The sequence below is a fragment of the Canis lupus genome, chromosome 29 (genome assembly GCF_048164855.1).
Source record: "Canis lupus baileyi chromosome 29, mCanLup2.hap1, whole genome shotgun sequence".
NCBI classification, from domain to species: Eukaryota; Metazoa; Chordata; class Mammalia; order Carnivora; family Canidae; genus Canis; species Canis lupus.
The window spans coordinates 7,118,814-7,138,097 of NC_132866.1; the positions used below are offsets into that span (position 1 = coordinate 7,118,814).

General features: G+C 40.5%; 1 protein-coding gene across 7 annotated transcripts in view; it reads left to right on the forward strand.

Annotated features, from left to right (window-relative positions):
* Positions 1-5,493: 5,493 nt before the first annotated feature.
* EEF1AKMT2 (EEF1A lysine methyltransferase 2) overlaps positions 5,494-19,284 on the forward strand; it is a 72,952-nt gene continuing 59,161 nt past the window's right edge. For 5 of the 7 annotated variants that reach the window (XR_012020441.1, XR_012020444.1, XR_012020445.1 and 2 more), the window contains exons 1-3: positions 5,494-5,647; positions 7,320-7,385; positions 8,417-8,531. Coding sequence is in view for 2 of the 7 variants with exons in the window: in XM_072804972.1 (XP_072661073.1) it covers positions 5,517-5,647; positions 7,320-7,385; positions 8,417-8,531 (312 nt within the window). In the remaining 5 variants the exon portion in view is untranslated. Of the gene's footprint in view, positions 5,648-7,319; positions 7,386-8,416; positions 8,536-19,284 lie in introns of all 7 variants that reach the window. The other 2 variants (XM_072804972.1, XM_072804970.1) reach the window with 2 other exon arrangements.

Consider the following 19,284-nt stretch of genomic DNA (forward strand, 5'->3'; position numbering starts at 1 on the left):
TTGAGCATCTGCCTTTGGCTCAGGTCTTGATCCCAGGGTCCTGGGATCCAGGCCCCATTGGGTTCCCCAAGGGGAGCCTGCTTCTCCCTCTGCCTATGTCTCTGCTTCTGTCTCTCTGTGTCTCTTATGAATAAATAAAATAAAATCTTAAAAACAAACAAACAAAAAAGAAACTTAGGAATCATTCTTCAATTCACTCAAAAACTGGACTCCTAATCTCCCACAAGGCTTTCTAAGTTGAGCAAGCAAACAGTACTGTTTTCTGACAGTGGCACAGACCGAAAACCTTGGACTCGTTATTGGTACCCCCTTTGATCCATCAACACATTTTTAAGAATATATTGAGAATCCTCCAACTCACCACGAGCATACCTATTACCTATCATGTGGTCCAAGACATCAGCCCTTTCCTGGATCATTATAACAGTCTCTCTAACTCAAGAGGCTTGAACTGGGGGCAATGTTACCTCTTGGGGAACATTTGGCCGTGTCTGGAGACATTTTTAGATGTCACAACTTGGGGGGAGGGGTGCCACTGGTGATTTAGTGGTTAGAAGACAAGAATGCTGCTAAACATCCTACAAAGCAAACGAGAGGCCCTACCCCCACATCAGTGGAATGAAATTGAGAAACCCTGTATTACAGTCTCTGCCTTTAACGCCTTCCCTGCCAAATCTATTCTCAACATACCAATTAAACTGATCATGCTAAAACTGAAATTCAAAATTTAAATCACATTGCTTCTTGGTCTAACCGCAAACCCTTGTAATGACCTGGCTCCTATTAATCAACCATTAATTGATTTCCCTCCTGTTGCTGCCCCCTTTGTTCCTTCTGCTTCAGCTACACAAGTCTTCTGCTCCCTGGCTATGCCTATCTCCTCCTACCTCAGGGCCTTTGCACTTGCTGTTCCCTTTGCTTAGAGTACTCTTCTCACAGATTGTTGCAAGGTTTACTCCTTTATCTCTTCTATAGATGCCATGATGTGTGACCCATTCCCACCCTTGTGGGATTGATAGATTTATTATTCAGCTACCAGGGGAAGTTGTCTGCTTTCCCCTGGAATTACCCTCAGTGTAAGAAAGTATCACTGCCTAGTCATTCCCCCTTTTCTGGGCAACAAACATTTAAGGCTGTATCAATGTAGATGGATAAAGGCCCACCTCCATCCCTCCAATTTGGGGTAATTCCAAAGGGTCAGCCCAGCTCCAAAGTGCTCTATAGGGGAAAGTGGTGCTGGCTGAGGTGCTGTTTTAACAGTACCCTAGGCTAACCACTTCCTCCCTCCAGTTCTGTTTCTTTCCCTTCCCCTTCTGCAGGATCACCATCCTGGGAGCACTCCTTAGTAAACTCTTTAAATGTTCATCTCAGTATTAGACTATGCTTCCCTGGGGACACAACCTATGACAACCTCTTGTAGGTTTTCACTTGGTGCTACCCTGTCAGAGAATCTTTCCTTATTGCCCTAATCAGACTGCAGCGCTCATCCGATGTTCTCAGTCTTCCTCTCCTTCTATTGTCCCTTCCCCTTTCCCAATTAGTACCACATAACGTCATCTCCATTTTATTCATTTCTCCAGCATATTGCCTTTGTTCCTCTACTGGTGTATTCTGAATTGCATGAAGACAAGAATTCACCTTTGATTTGCTTACTGATATATCTCCAGCATTTGGAATAATGCCTGCCATGTAGATACTGCCCAATACATGATTGTATTGTCCAATAAATGACTATTGAGTGAATGTTGCATGAAAAAATGGGTGCGTCCCACAGAAGATGATTGTGTTTTATCAGCAGGTACTAGAGGGGGATGGAGACAAAAGCTAATAAAAGGAATAAGCCTGGGGATCCTGGGTGGCTCAGTGAGTTAGGTGTCTGCCTTTGTTTCAGGTCATGATCTCAGGGTCCTGGGATTGAGCTCCATGTCTGAGTTTGCTTTTCTCTCTCCCTCTGCCCCTCCTGTGGACTCCATCCCAGGACCTCAAGACCATGACCTGACCTGAAGGCAGAGGCTTTAACTGACTTGAGCCACCCAGGCGCCCTTGAAATAGATCTATTTTCAACTCTATTTTATAACCAATGAAACAGAGCATTTACCATGTGTCAGGCACGTAGGATTTCACAGGAATTATCTCATTTAATGTCTACAGCAGCCCTATGCCGTGGGCACTATTATGAAAGGATGTGCCAACTGCAGCTCTGAGAAATTAAAGAACTTGCCTGTGGTCACACATGATAGGGTCAGTACTCAAAACCTGAGTCCAATTCTAGAGCTGCATGCCTACCTTCCTTTCTAAAAGACTCACTTCAGAGCAGGTGGTGCTGGGAAAGTAGGGAGGGGTTTTCCAGAATGGCATCCTAAGCCGTGATCACTACAGAGGATCAAGGAAGGTGAAGCCTGGAACTGAACCCTCGTTTTGCCAATTGTGAAGTGTTTGAGAACTCTTGAAAGCACAGTGTCAAGGGAGTTGTAGGTGAGCAGGTTTCTAGGCTGCAGGGATTGGCAGTATGAGATGGGGACGAGGCAACCCAAAATACCCAAAGAGCTCCCCCTGACCTATATAATGGGCACCTGGTGAGAGGGACTGTGTTCCTTGGCACATTCCACCTTCTCCCTGGTGATGGGCAGCTCCGCTCAAATTGAGCTTCTCCACCCTCCACTAAGAATCCTGTTGCCCTGGGTGATCAGAGGTGGTGCCCCACACAGCCGGCAGGACTAAACAGCCAGAGTAATCCTGGAGCCAGAGAAGGAACTCTGTATAAACAGAGGGTTTTTCCAGGGCTCCATACCAACAACTGTTTATAGTGTTCATCACACACACAGCAAAAACATCTTAAGTGTTGGCAAGACACCAGATTGAAGATGGCCTTATCTTTCACGGGTACTTCTTAATTGGAACCTAAAACTTTTTAAGACTTAGTCACATTCAAGCTTGCTTTCTCTAGCATCCAGAGTCTAGAAAAGATCAAAACAACCATTTGCCCAGGGCAGCACTATTTGGCTGTGGCATTTGGTGGTTTTATTACACTGTAATAAGGTTACTTACGCTCTTTTTTCAGCCCTTTAATCACTATACACATGGATCCCCATCTGTCTTTTACTGTATTCTATCACCAGCGGTTGCTTGAACATCTTGGAACATCCTGTGTAGGAGGAGATGCACATTGGGTCTCAGTTGGGATTTCTGTGAACTGTTGATGCTGTTTACCTCTAGGCACTAACTGGACTTCTATTTGCTGAGTCAACAGAAACATGGTCTAGGAAACATTCCTTTTGGCTGGAAGGCAGCCTTCCTAGGGGTCTTTGAAAGCCTTACTAGGACACTGGACTATCCTAGTAAGTTCATTGCTGCTACAGAAAACCCCCAGACCTTTGGCACCTAAGATTTCTCACATTATTATTAATTTTTAAAAGATTTAATTTAATGGGTGGTTCAGTCAGTTAAGTGTCTGCTTTTGGCTCAGGTCATGATCCCAGGATGCTGGGATGGAGGTCTGCATTGGAGCTCCCTGTGCAGCCAGGAGCCTGTTCTTCCCTCTCCCTCTGCCTTTCCCCCTGCTCCTTGTTTTTCTCTCTCACACTCTCTCAAATAAATAAATAAAATCTTCTTTTAAAATGAAGATTTAGGGATCCCTGGGTGGCGCAGCGGTTTGGCACCTGCCTTTGGCCCAGGGTGTGATCCTGGAGACCCGGGATCGAATCCCACATTGGGCTCCTGGTGCATGGAGCCTGCTTCTCCCTCTGCCTGTGTCTCTGTGCCCCCCTCTCTCTCTGTGTGACTATCATAAATAAATAAAAATTTAAAAAAAATTAAAAAAAATCTATCACCTCATTTAAAAAAAATAAAATGAAGATTTAATTTATTTATTCGAGAGACAGAGTAAATGAGAGAGCACACAAATAGGGGCAGAGGAAGAGGGAGAAGCACACTCCCTGTAGAGCAGAGAGCCTGACATGGGGCTCCATTCCAGGACCCTGGGATCGTGACCTGAGCCGAAGGCAGATGCCCAACTGAGCCACCCAGGCACCCCGATTTCTCACATTATACTGCAGATCTCCTAGTGGTAGTCAAACCAAGAGGCAGATGAATCTCAGGTTCATTGGTTGGGAGCAACTGGTAGAACCAGTCACCATCTATTTCAAGCATGGTGCAGGTGAGGAAGTTGAAGCACACAAAGGCTAGGAATCTTGGACAAGGTCAGGTGCCTGGTCAGGGACAGAGCTAAGACGGGCATTCGGGCATCTTGATTTCCAGCACTTTGTTCTATGACACTTCGATTCCCATGGTTGGAAAATTTTGGGGGTGGGAGGATGTGGCATGGTGATGTGTATAAGGCATTTGTTTCTTGGGCATAAATTCCTATGTCCACCAGTGATGTCAAGTCCCAAGAGGGCAGAATGCTATTTTTAAGGCAAAATCTCAGCTACCAATTAAATTTCTGACCAGGAAGCCAAATAATGCAGTGGACTGTCCCAACTGCTTTCCAGATTGGCCTCACATAGTGTGGATTTCGTATTGCCAGCCTTTCCCCAAAATGCAGTACCTTGAATAGTCCTGTTTTAAAAAATGCAGCTGAGTAACTTTTTGTTGTCGTTGAAGATTTTATTTATTATTTACTTATGGAGAGAGACCGAGAGAGGGCAGTGCAAGGGAGGAAGAAGAGGGCAGAGAGATAGGGAGATAGAGAATCTCAAGCCGACTCTGAGCTGAGTGCGGAGCCCAGTGCCCGGCTCCATCTCATGACCCTGAGATCATGACCTAAGCCAAAGTCAGGAGTCAGTGGCTTAACAGGTTGGGCCACCAGGCACCCTCGAAGCTGGGTAACTTCAAACATTGAATTGACTTCATTGAGTGATTCATGACTCCGTGGGTAGAAGGGAGCTCTGAGGAGTCGTACAAAATGTTAGGTTTTTATAGGCAGAAGACGAGGGGGCTTAGGGAGTGAAGAATGGATTATTGCACCATCTCAAACAAATGCAACACTGTCCACTATACTTCAATACATCGTCATCATTATAAAAAAGGTTATTTCAGGTAAGGTCACGTTCCCTTAGGGGAAGGCAGGAGGAATCTAGCAGGCAGATTACCTCACTCGTGCCCACCAGAAAATTCCAGGCTGATTGGTTTAAAATTTCATTCTTGGAAGAGGCTGAAAGTGCAGTTAAGTTGCATATTAAGTCTCAGTGATGTTGAGCAAAGCTGACTCCATTTTGGACCTGTTTCTTTTTTTACAGTCCCTTAACACACAGCACTTAGGCGGGCACTTCAGGAAAGGTGCATCTGACCCTGGCAGCAGGGGGCGCGGGGGGCGGGGGGCGAGGCCCCGTCCGTCCGGTCCAGGTCGGGGCTTGGGAGCCTCTCCACCCAGCACCAAAGCCGAGCAGGGACAGCGGGAGGCCAGGAGCAGTAGAGAGGGCGGCCTCCCGCCGCCTAGACGCGCCCGCACGCGCGTCCGCTCTGCCCGCACCTCGTCTCTATGGCGGCCCCAACGGCCCTCCGGGGCGCCGAGCGGGATGAACTCGGGCGCGGGCGGCGGCGGCTGCAGCGGCGGCGGCGGGGGCGGCGCTGGGGCCGCGGTGCGCTCCGGAAGGGGCAGCCCGGGAGGGGATGGCTTCGCCCCGTCGGCTCTGGGGACCCGAGAGCAGTGAGTGTGGCGTCCGGCAGGGGAGCGTGAGCCGCACGGCCCGGGCTGGGCCCCGAGGAGGGGATGGGGAGGGGAGAGGGAGGGGGAGGGGAGGGGATGGGAGGGGGATAAGGAGGGGTTGGAGATGGGGAGGGGAGGGGAGGGGGATGGGGAGGGGGGTAGGGAGGAGGAGGGGATACGGAGGGGATGGGGTAGGGAGGGGGAGGGGATACGGAGGGGGAGGGGAAGGGGGAATAGGGAGGGGGAGGGAAGGGGAGGGGAGGGGATAGGGAGGGGGAGGAGAGGGGACGGGATGGGGATAAGGAGGGGGAGGGGAGGACAGGGGAGGGGGATACGGAGGGGAAGGGATACGGAGGGGGAGGGGAAGGGGGAATAGGGAGGGGGAGGGAAGGGGAGGGGAGAGGATAGGGAGGCGGAAGGGAGGAGATGGGAGGGGGAGAGGGAGGGGGAGGAGAGGGAACGGGATGGGGAGGGGGATAGGGAGGGGGATAGGGAGGGGTGGGGGAGAGAAGGGGCTGGGAGGGGGATAGGGAGGGGGAGGAGAAGGGAGGCGAAGAGGGGATAAGGAGGGGATGGGGAGAGGGAGGGGAAGGGGAGGGATGGGGAGAGGGGGATAAGGAGGGGGAGGGGAGGGGATAAGAAGGGGGAGGGGAGAGGGATAGGGCCTTGGAAGATGGGGATGACCTCGGGGCGTGAAGTGAGGAAGGTAAGGGTGGACAGGCTGGAATCCCCGAGGGGCCACCCTGGAGGTGGTTAAGAGGCACTTCAAAGAGTCGACGTGTCAGGGGGTTCCACGTGTCAGGGGGTTCCACGTGTCAGGGGGTTCGTGGGGTGCTGAATGGGCTCTGAAGCTCCTGGGAGCTTGGCCTTGAGGGAGTCTTGAACCCCAGGGGCAGGTGTGGGGAAAGGGGGGGCGGGGCCGACCCTAGGGCGAGCCAGGGTTGGGGGCACTGCTAAGGCTCCGGGGATGGGGTTGGAAGAGGTGGGACTGAAGGATGATGTGAGGAGGAAGCGGGGGAGAAAGTGATGTGACCTCACTCAGACCGATGCTCAGTAATTCCGAGCCAATTAATAGATGGGTGAACGAATGACCAGGGAAAGGTAAGGATGAGAGAGTGAGTTAGAGGATTGCAAGGGTGCAGCGATTCCAGAGAGAGGAACCCGGAAGAGAAGGCAAATGCTGGGGAGGGGAAACTATTACTTCAAAGGAGTAAACCTTAGAGTTTAACCTTCAGGCAAAGCTGGTGTCTGCTGAGTTCTTTGTGAGTAACCACTGTATTGGTAGAAAAATCTGCGTGTCTGCACGTTCTAGTCTGAAATGTGCTGTAATGACACTCTGCCTGTACAGTGAAGTTTCGGACTTGTGTTTGGGGATTCAGGGATCCTTGGACAAAGAGTTGTTTGTACTTTTTTTTTTTTTTTTGAGCCAGGATGTATAGTGTTTTTTATGTGTCAGGTATTGTACTCAGTGCTTTACATGTATAAACTGACTCTGCTTGTCTGTGTCTTTTATTCTCTCAACACAAGGATGTTAAGAGATGGATCTATGTGCACGTACTGATGACACTGATAATGTTTGAAACTTCTGTCATGAATATTTACACTGTATTAGAAACATTTAAATTGTAATACAGTTTGATTCAAGAATCTTGCTTTGCATTTGATTATATAGTTGGGATGCTGTCTATGAGAGAGAGCTGCAAACTTTTCAAGAATGTGGAGATACAGGAGAAATCTGGTGAGTTAGAAAAAATAGTGGAATTATGATTCAGAAGAGAGAGAGAATGTTGTGTGTGTGTGTGTGTGTGTGTGTATTTGTGTGTGTGTGTGTCTTTTAAGTGCTTACCCCCAAAGAAAGACAACTCAGGAATCTTGGGAATCGTGGACTGATTCTGGCGTTAGTGGGTAGATTTAAAAAATCTCTCTCGTCTCTCTTTTAATGGTCAAGACTTAAATTTGATAAGAATATATGTATTCCCTGCTTTTTGAAAATTCACATTATGTCACTTGGGTTTTATGAAAGGCATTAGTACCTGTTTTGCTAACTGAAAGGAATCTAAAGATCTTTGCTTGCACGAAAAAAGGTGAAAAGCAAAAATAGAGTTCACTGTTTGTTTTTCAGTGAGCCATTAGAGAGGCAGTACACACTCCTAGCAGCAAGAGTGGCTCTGCCAAGCTCCTTCCCCAGGAACTATACTCAGCATTCCAACATCAAGCTGTCATAGCTTTAAACAGTTTCTGTGAGAGTCTGTGCTTTATCATGATTTATTTTGTGCATCTGTTAGCAAGATATATCTCAAGGTATCAGGTCTAAGAGAGGTTTTTTTTTGGGGGTCTGAGAATGCTCAAAAAATTTTACTATATAAATTATTGGTCATTGCTTTTTTGCTTTGTGGCCTTTCGCCTCAGGAAAGGTTTCATAGCAATGCTCTGCTTGCAGTTTGTGGGTAAACCTGTATTAGGAAATTGCTGTCATCCTGTGATTGTCCTTTTACGATAAGCAATAAAATTTTGAGCTCTCAACATATTCAAGTTAATGCTGATGTAGAGAAGCATTAATAAGTAACATAGTGACCTTATCTATTCTGTTCTTGGTAGTGTTCTCTCCTCAATAACAGTAGAGGTGTAGCTTAAGTCACAGATGCTACTTCTTCCTTTCAAAAAAGGCTTAATTAAGCATTTTGAATAAGCTGCTTTAATGGAATATAGTTGTAATCTTTGCTCTATATTCCTCTGGTATTTGATTAACGGATTCTCTGTTTCTAATAGGTTTGGAGAAGAGAGTATGAATCGGCTAATAAGGTGGATGCAAAAACGCAAGATTCCATTGGATGCTTCAGTGCTTGATATTGGAACTGGAAATGGTGTTTTCTTGGTTGAACTTGTTGGTACTTTTAGTATTCATGTGTTAAAGCCAAGTTTTAAAATGAAATTTAAAAAAAGTCTTGGAAATGAGGATACTAACCATGTTAATCTAAAGTAGTAGAGCAAAAAAAAAAAAAAAAAAGTACAGCAATCATACCATTTACTTTTAGAAGCCACATGGTACAAAAGGGAGGCTGCATGGATTATGGATTGTGAGAAAGCATTAAATGAGAAGTAGGGAGATCTGAGTCCTAGTCTTGGCCCTTCTGGCCTTCGTCTTGACTTTGAGCAAGCCACTTAATTTCTCTGGGTATAGTGTAGGTTCTTTCCTAAAGCTTTTGGCTAGGTGATCTTAATTGGTTTCTTCTAGGTAAAAACTCTGGAAATCTGTGTGTATAAAAGAAAGATGACTTTTTACACTTCTGGTAGGACATAAATACCTTATTTTCGGAGTGCATGGTTTGAAGAGAGTATTTTGTCTATGGAACTGAATTTTGGCACAGGTTCTACTAACTAAACCATCACTGATGTGTATCTGTTGTGTGCTCATTGCTGTGGCGTGTATTGTGGAGAAAATTAAAACACTTAGGCTTCCTTCTAGATGGCTTTACTGTCTTAATTTATAAGGATGTATATGTAATGGTGAAATTTATTAGGTGGCTTCCGTGTGCCAAGCCTTGTGCTGGGCATTGGCAACTTGAAAATGCAGACCTTGTGCTTGAGTTGTTCTAGTATAGTAGAGGATGGACAGATGTATACATAATTAACACTGTAGCTTAACGTGTGTGATAATGAATCACTGAGTATAGAAAAGAGAGCAATTAACTTTGGGGAACAGCAACGGGAAGGGTCTTGGAGGAGCTAATATCCAAGTTGGGTGGAAATTGCAGGGACCGGGGTGTGGTGAGTGTGAGTGAGGTGTAAAGATGAAGAGAATTTCAAGCAGTGGACACAATATTTAAAGATTTGGAGGTGCCTGGCTGGCTCAGTTGGTGGTGTGTGGCTCTTGATCTTGGAGTTGTGAGTTCAAGCCCCATGTTGGGTGTAGAGATTGCTACAAAAATAAATAAATAAAAATAAAAAATCTTGAATAAAGAAAGACAAAGGTTTGAAGCAGCATATCATGTACTGGACTCATAAATAATTTGGTAAATTAGAATATAAAGTGTATATGTGGGATGGACAGAATGAGGATTAAGTTAGAGGTAGCAGTCATATCATCTGCCATGCCTAATAGATTTTACTTTTAGGCCATGGGAAGCCTTTAAAATGTTTTAAGCAGTGGAGTATGATTATAAAAATTTATGATAAATGTTTTTGAAACATTAAGCTATAACATATGTACATGTTAAAGTGCACAAATCAAAAGCATGTGGCTCAGTGAATTTTCACAAAGTTAACATACATATGGTCAGCTATGAACTATCACCCTGGTCAAAAAGTAAAATATTACAGATTCTAGAAACTCCCCTAAACACCCTACCAGTCCTTTCTAAATTACTCCCTCCTTCCCCTCTAGTGGTAATCCCTGATGACGAGGTTTTAACATCAGAGATTAATTTGCCTGTTTTTAATTGTATAAAGTCTTTTTTGTTCTTGTTTTTTGAAGATTTTATTTGCTCATGAGAGACACAGAGAGAGGCAGAGACATAGGCAGAGGGAGAAGCAGGTTCCCTGTAGGGAGCCTGATGCAGGACTAGATCCCAGGACCCCAGGAGTTGAGATCACAATCTGAGCCAAAGGCACACACTCAACCACTGAGCCACCCAGGTGGCCCTATTTTTGATTGTATAAATGGAGGGCTCCAGCATGTATTCTTTCCAGTGTACACATTCTGTGAAATTCATTCAAGTTGTTTGTAGTAACACATTCATTTTCATTGCTATATAAGATTTAATTATACTGCAGTTTATTCATTCTCTTGCTTACCTTGTAGATTCTCTTGTAGATTCTTTTGGATTGCAGTATAATTATTTTAGTTTTATTTGTAGAGACTTATGATTTATCCTGAGACTAATAGTTTAAATAGATTCAGATTTTTTACATATACAGTTGACTCTTGAACAACATAGGTTTGAAATATGCAGGCCCATTTGTGGGATTTCTCAATAGATATATGTATAGTACTGTAAATGTGTTTTCTTTGTGATTTTCTTAATATTTTTCTTACTTTATTGTAAGAATACAGTAAATGATACACATAATATACAAAATACGTGTTAATCGACAGTTACGTTATCAGTAAGGTTTCCAGTCAACAACAGGCTGTGGGGGTGCCTGGGTGGGTCAGTTGGTTAGGCATCCACCTCTTGATTTGGGCTCAGGTCATGATCTCAGGGTCATAAGATTGAGCTCTGTATTGTGCTGAGCGTGGAGCCTGCTTAGGATTCTCCCTCTCCCTCTGCCCCTCCCTCCTGCTTTCAAGAGCATATGCTCTCTCTCCATCTAAACAACAACAACAACAACAAAACCCCCAAATCCCGGTAGACTATTAATAAAGTTTTGTGGAAATCAAAAGTTAAATGCTAATTTTTGACTGCTAGGGGTGTCAGCACTCCTAACTCCTCTATGTTGTTCAATGGTTAACTGTATAATTATGCAGACTATGAATAATGGCAGTTTTCTTTCTTCCTTTCTAATCCTTTATAACTTTTCTCCTCTTATTACACTGTCTAGGATCTCTAATAGAATGTTGAAAAGAAGTGGTAACAGAAGACATCCTTGTCTTTTTTCCCCCTTTTCAGAGATTACTTTGAATATTTCACTATTAGGTATGATGTTAGCTTGTAAATTTGTTTTTTAAGATTACTTGGTATCAGACTAAAGAAGTTTCTTCCTATTCTTTCTTTGTTAAAAGAGAGAGTGTGTAGGTGTGTTTCTCATGAATCTTGTTATTAAATGTTTTTCCTGTTATTGAGATAATCATATTAAGTTTGTTCTTTAGGCTATTTGTGTTGATGAATTACACTGATCATTTTCAAATGTTAAGTGTATTTCTGGAATGATATGTATATTATCAGCATATATATTATTAGGTTCTGTTTATTAATACTTTGTTTAGGATTTTTGCAGTTCTGTCCATGAGAAAGATTGTCTTGATAATTTAACTTTTGTATAGTGTTCTGGTCAGTTTTTAGTACCAGGTTATGCTGGCATTATTAAATAAGAATGTATTTTTTGAAAGAGTTTATTAATAATTAGTGTTTTTTCTTCCTTAAATGTTTGGTAGAATTCATTGGTGAAGCCACCTACATGTGGAATCTTTTAATTAAGGGAAGTCACTTTCTTTTTAAATGTGTACTTATTAAATGTAGTATAATGTGCATAGAGAAAAATGGTCATTTAAGTATATAGCTTTTACAAAATGAACACCTTTGTGTAACTTACCAACCTGATCAAGAAATCATTGTTAGCATCATAGAAGAAGCCCCTTTGTGTCATTCCCTTCTAACGTTAACCACAATTCTGATGTCTGTCATATGTTAGGCTGGTTTTGGTGTTAGCTGTACTGGTTTTCTCACTGTGGTTTTTAATTAACATTTCTGTTATAACTAATGATGTTGAGCACCTTTCAGTGTGCTTATTTGCTGTTTGAATATCCTCTTTGGTGAAATGGGTGTTCAGATCTTTAGGCCATTTTTTAAAAAATATTTTTAAAGATTTTATTTATTCATGAGAGAGAGAGAGAGAGAGGCAGAGACACAGGCAGAGGGAGAAGCAGGCTCCATGCAGGGAGCATGATACAGGATACTAGGATCACATCCTGGGCTGAAGGCAGGCGCTCAACCGCTGAGCCACCCAGGGATCCCTTTAGGCCATTTTTAAATTGGGTTATTTGTTTACTTATTGTTAAGATTTGAGGATTCTTTTTTTATTTATTTTTATTTTTATTTTTATTTTATTTATTTATGATAGACAGAGAGAGAGAGAGAGAGAGAGAAAGAGGCAGAGACACAGGAGGAGGGAGAAACAGGCTCCATGCCGGGAGCCCGACGCGGGACTCGATCCCGGGACTCCAGGATCGCGCCTTGGGCCAAAGGCAGGCACTAAACCGCTGAGCCACCCAGGGATCCCCTAGATTTGAGGATTCTTTATGTATTCTGGATGTAAGTTCTTTACCAAGAACTAAATGTTTTCTCCCATTCTTTGGCTTCTTTTTTTAATTAATAATACCCTTTGAAGGGTAGGAGTTCTTGATTTTGGTGAAGTCCAGTGTACTAACTTTTTTCTCATATAGATTGTGCTTTTGTGGTCATAATAACTCTTTGCCTAATCCAGGGTCACACAAATTTTCTCCTATGTTCTGAAAGTTTAATGTTTTACCTATTACATTTATTTTATTTTATTTTTTGTTTTTGAATTTTGTTTTTAAGCTCACCCACTGTGGGGCTTGAACTCAGAGCCTTGAGATTAAGAATCACATGCATCACTGACTGAGCCAGTCAGGTGCCCTTATCTTTTACATTTAGATTTATGATTCTTCTGGAATTTTTCTGTAAGGTTTCGGATATTGGTTGAGGTTCTTTTTTTTTTTTTTTCGCATGTGACGGTTGTATTGTTTCCATTATATTTTGAAAAGATTATCCTGTGTCCATTACATTGAGTTTTATCTGTTTTCTTTCTTTCTTTCTTTCTTTCTTTCTTTCTTTCTTTCTTTCTTTCTTTCTTTCTTTCTTTTTTTCTTTTTTTCTTCAAGATTTTATTTATTTATTCATGAGAGACTGAAAGAGAGGCAGAGACACAGGCAGAGGAAGAAGCAGGCTCCATGCAAGGAGACCAATGTGGGACTCGATCCCAGGAATCTGGAATCATGCCCTGAGCCAAAGACAGATGCTCAACCACGAGCCACCCAGGCGTCCTGAGTTTTACCCTGAGTTTTACCTGTTTTCGATATGCTATAAATGATATTATGGTTATACACTTTATTTAGTTAGTTTTTGATCTCCCCTTTTGCTGAATAGGGAATTGTGAAGTTCTCTTTTCAGAGATGGCTTACAGTATTTCACTGTTTGGCGAAGCACTAGGTGGCTTCATTTCAGTGTGATAGAGTATTAAACTATATGAAAATACCAGTTTATTTAATTATGCAGTCATTCGTTCATTTATGCATTTGCTCCCACGTTGAAGGGTACTGGGACTGTTTTTAGTACTCGATTATTAGTGATACTGCCAAACAATTTCCGAAATGGTTATACTAGTTTATACTCCTGCTGGCAGTGTGAGAAGTCCATCCTTGCCAACTCCTGGTCTTGTCAGTTTATACGATTTCAGTGATTTTGGTAGGGGGTAGTGGTATCTCACGATTTTATTATTTCCTGATAACTAAAGATGTTGAACATATTTTCATATGCATCTTGGGTATTTGGCTATTCTTTTTTGTGAAGTGTCCCACTTTTTTTGCCTATGTTAAAATTGGATTGCCTGTGTTTTTCTTATTGATTTGTAGGAGTCCTTTGTATCACAAAATACTTTCATCTAATGCATGACTTGCCTTTTCACTTTTATAATAGCATTTTTTGATAAATAACAGTTTTTTAATTTTAGTAAAGCTTAATATATCATTAAAAAATTAGTAGTGCTTTTGCATATTCTGTATTAAACCTTGCTTGTCCTGAGTTATAAAGATATTTTTCTTTGTGTTCTCCTGGGAGCTATGTTGTTTTCTTTGCATTTGGGTTCTGATGAATTGTTGTGCATGTTGTGAGATCAAGTTTGAGGCTTATTTTTTCTCTTATGACTATCCAGATAACCCAGCACCATTTTATTGAAATGTCCATCCTTTCCCCCACTGTACTTCGGTCATAAGCTAACTAGTGCTGTGTGCTTGGGTCTGTGTCTGGATTCTTTATTCTATTCCTTTGGGTTTGTTTGCTTATCCTTATGCTAGTGCCTTGCTGTCCTGATCACTGCAGCTTTGTCTTCATATTTGGTTGATGTAAATTCTCAACATTGATCTCTTTTCCATTGTGGTCTTGGCTATTGTTAGTTAGCTTTTTCCATCTTTATTTAAATTTTAGAATAATCTTACCACTTTTCGGGGAAAAAAGCATACCCTGGCGTTTTGATTAGGATTGGATAGAATTTACAGGTTAATTCAGGGAGGATGCATATTTATTTAAATTTTAGACTCATTACTTTTCAGGAAAAAAAAAATCAAAGGATTTTGATTCAGACTGCATTGAATTTGGGAAGGATTTAGATTTTTACAGTATTGAGTCTCTGAATCCATGAACATGATATGTTCCTCCATTTATTTAGTTCTTTATATTCTCTCAGTAATATTTTGTACTTTTCTCTGTAGAGATCTTATTTATCTTTTCTTAGATTGATCCCTAGATATTTGTTGTTGTTCCAGTTGTTACTGTTATGCTTTTAAAATTTTATTTTCTAGGAGTGCCTGGGTGGCTCAGTTGGTTAAGTGTCTGACTCTTGCTTTCTGCTCAGGTCATGATCTCAGGGTCATGGGATCCAGCCCCATGATGGGCTCTGTGCCCAGCATGGTGTCTGCTGGGGATTATCTCCCTCCTCCTTAACCCCTTCCCTTGCTTGTACTTTTTCTCTTTCTCTAAATGAATAAATAAAATCTTAAATTTTTAAAAACTTTCTAATAGTTCATTGCTAGTAAATAGAAGTACAACAGATTTTTCTATTAATCTTGTGTCCAGTAATTCAGACATTAATTCTAATAGTTTATTTATAAATTCTTTTGGATTTTCTTACATACAGTAATGTCATGTAGTTTTATTTCTTCAAGTTCAACTTTGATGTCTTGCTTATTGAGATACTGTGTACTCTCGAATACAACATGGAATAGAATTATTAAGGCAGGTGGCCTGTAACACTGCCTAGCATAGGAGGAAAGCTTCTAATATTTTTCCACTAAATATGATGTCAGTTATAGGTTTTTATAGTCTTTATCAGATGAGGGTTTTCGTTTATATTCCTCGTTTAAGTTTTAATCACAAATGAGTGTTGAATTTGATCACTGGCTTTCTTTGATATCCATTGAGATAAGATGATTTTTCTTGATTCTGTTAATGTTGGATTGATTGATTTTAGGGACAGGGTATCTTTACTTTTTTAATTGATATTTTTATTCAAATAATTTTAGGGATTGATTTTTTTTTTCTAAGTAAGCTCTGTGCCCAGTGTTGGGCTTGAGCTCTACCCACTGAGCTTGCCAGATGCCCCTGATTGTTCACTGTTAAAACAAACTTCCACTCCTCAAGTAGAACAAGTCTGATTGTTGTGTATTATCCTTTTCATATATTACTGGATTTCATTTGGTGGTGTTTATTTTGCTTATGATTTATATAGTTTCATCAGAGAGATTAGCCAGTAATATTCTTTGTCTGAAATTTTCATGTGAGGTTTTTGTATCAAGGTTATGCTGGCCTCAGAACTGGATGGGAAATTGCTCGCCTTTTATTCTTTGGAAGAATTTGTAATTGGCTTTGTTTCTTCCTTAAACATTCAGAAGAATTCTTGATGACATGCTCTGGAATGTGGAGTTTTTTTTTTTTTTTTTTTTTTGGTAGGGTTTGAGTCAGTTTTGTGTTTTTCAAGAAATTTGTCCATTTATCTGAATTTTTTAAAATATTTCATTTATTTATTTATTTATTTATGAGAGACACAGACTGAGAGAAAGGCAGAGACACAGGTAGAGGGAGAAACAGGCTCCATGCAGGGAGCCTGATGCGGGACTCGATCCCGGGACTCCAGATGGCAGGTGCTAAACTGCTGAGCCACCCAGGGATCCCCCATTTATCTGAATTTTAAAATTTTATTGGCATTAAGTTGTTCATAATTTGCTGTTAAATTTTTAAAATTTATATATTGTGAAATTGACTTTTTTACATGGAGTTCTGTGGATTTTAACACTTGTACAGATTGCTGTAATCACCTTTACAGTCAGGATACAGAATAGTTGCATTCTATATAACCATACATTTTTCCCCTGGTAGCCACTGATCTGTTCTCTATCAATAGTTTTGTGTTTTTGAGAATGTCCTATAAAATGGAATTATGCAGTATTATAATCTTTTGAGATTGCCTTCTGTTGTTCAAAATAATGCTTTTGAGATTCATCCACGTTTTTGTGTGTATCAGTAGTCATTTTTATTGCTGAAAAGTATCTGATGTATGGTTATATCACAGTTTGTTTATCCATTTACTTGTTGGAAGGGCATGTGAGTTGTTGCTAAGTTTTTGGCAATTACGAATATGCTGCTATAAACATTTGTGTAGACGTTTTTGTGTGAACATGTTTAAGTTTTCTAACTATATGTTTATTAGAAACTGCCAAGCCATTTCTGAATAATTGTACCATTTTACATTCATATTTCACATACATGAGCAATGTATGATAGTTCTGTATTTTTGCTGAAATTTGGAATTGTCCATGTTTGATGTTTTAGCCATTCTAATATTTATATACAGCATCTAATCATGGTTTTAGTTTGTAGTTCTCTGATGGCTAATTAATTTGAACATGTTTTCATGTACTTAATTGCTATCTTTATATCTTGTATGGTGAAATTTCTGTTCGAGTCTTCTCATTTGGACTGAATTGTTTGTTTTCTTACTGTTGAATTTTGTGAATTCTTTGTGTATTCTGAATACAAGAATTCTCTGAAACATCATTGTAAATGGTTTCTCTCAGTCTAGCTTTTCTTTTCTTCTCTTAAGAAATGAAAAGTAAAGTTTATGATTTTGATAAAGCCCAGTTTATTGAGTTATTTATTTGTATTTTTTCTATTAAATATCTCTATGTGGGGCTCAAACTCATGACTCTAAGATTGAATTGCTTGCTCCTTAGACTGAGCCAGCCATGTACCCCTAGTTGTTGTTTCTTTTTAATGTATCATGTTTTTGGTATCCTGTTTAATAACTCTTCGCCTAATCTTTTTTCTCCTTTCTTTTCCCTTAAAAGATTTTATAGTTTTAATTTTTTATGTTTGGATTTATGATCTTTTTGAATTAATTTTATTTATTAGAGAGAGAGAGAGAGAGAGAGTGAGCACAGGTAGGGGGAATGGCAAGCAGAGGTAAAGGGAGAACCAGGGTCCTGGGATTCAGCCCCAGGTTGGGCTCCCTGCTCAATGGGGAGCCTGCTTCTCCCTCTCTGCCTTTTGCTCCCCCTGCTTTGTGTGTGCTCTCTCTCTCTCTCTGTCAAATAAATAAAATCTTAAAAAAAAAAAAAGATACGAGGCTCAAGTCAAGATTCTTTTTTGTGTGTGCATATAGATGTCACTTTGTTTTAAAGCATTTATTGAAAACACTGCCCTTTCTTTAATTGTCCTTTCATCTTTGCCAAAAATCAGTTTGCCATATTTTTGTATATCTATTTCTGGACTCTATCCTGTTTCATTGATATATGTATCTATCCCTTTGTAACACCACACTGTCTTGATGAACATAACTTTTAGTAAATCTTAAAAGTGGAATAGTGTGATTCTGCCAATTTTATTCTTTTTCAAATACTGTTTTGGCTATCCCAATTCCCTTGCCTTTCCAAATAAATTTTAAAATCTATTTGTATTTATCTACAAGAGAATCCATGCTGAAAATTTGGTTGGAATTGAACTAAAATCTGTAATTTGAGGAGAAGTGACATCTTTACTATCTAGAGTCTTCCAGTCCATGAATATGGTATGTCTCTTCATTTATTTAGGTCTTCTTGATTTCTTTCATCTGCATTTTTTCATTTTTCAGCATATAGATCCTGTATATATTTTTATACTTGTATTATATATATATGCTTTTGGGGTATTAAATGTATTGCTTTTTGAAATTCAGTTTCCAGTTGTTTGTTGCTAGAAATCTGGTTGATTTCTGTGTGTTGACCTTGTATGCTGTAACCTTGCATTTATTAGTTCTAGGAGTTTTTTGGTGGGTTTTCTGAGCTTTTTTACATAGACTATCTTATTGTTTATAAATAGGGGCAGTTTCAGTTCTTCTTTTTTAATTTGTATGCCTTTTATCTCTTTTCTTGCCTAATTACACTAGGTAGGGCTTCCAGTACAGTGTTAACTACGAGTGTTAACAAAGGACATTTCTGCCTTGTTCCAGTGTTAGTGATCCAATCTATGTGTACATTTCACCATTAAGGATGATGTGTTAGCTTTAAGGATGTGTTAGCTTTAAAAAAAGGGGGAGGAGTGTATTAGCCTTAAGATTCTTTAGATGTCTTTTGTCAGGTTGAGGAGATTTCCTTTCTATTTCTAGAACAGATGTTGAATATTTTATAGTCTTATTAAAGTTAATTCATTAGAGGGATTTTGCAGTTTTTGAGGAATTAGTCCAGGATATATAAACAGAATTAGACTATGGATGATGTGGTTTATTCTGGGAATGCATTGTTGGTTCCTTATATGAAAATCATTTAATCTATCATATTAACAACCTAAAAAAGAAAAACCTCATGATTATATTCTTTGACGGGAAAAACATTTTTGGGGGGAGTCTGGAAATAGCAACATTAGACCTTTTCATGTTGTTCCACAGGTCTGTGAGATTCTGTTCAATTTTCCCCCCATTTTTTCTGTTGATTAGATTTGATGTCTTCAAGTTCATGGACTTTTTTTCCTCCTCTTTCTATTCTATAACTAAGCCTACATGTTGCAGTTAGTTGATAGTCTATTAAGGCTTTTTTTTTTTTTTTTTTCTCCCTGCAGCTTTTTCTTACTTTGTGGTGTATTTTTGTAGAAGGTAGTTTATTAGTCCCAAATGATTTTCCACAGTGTAGATTTTCTAATTGTACTTCTATCATT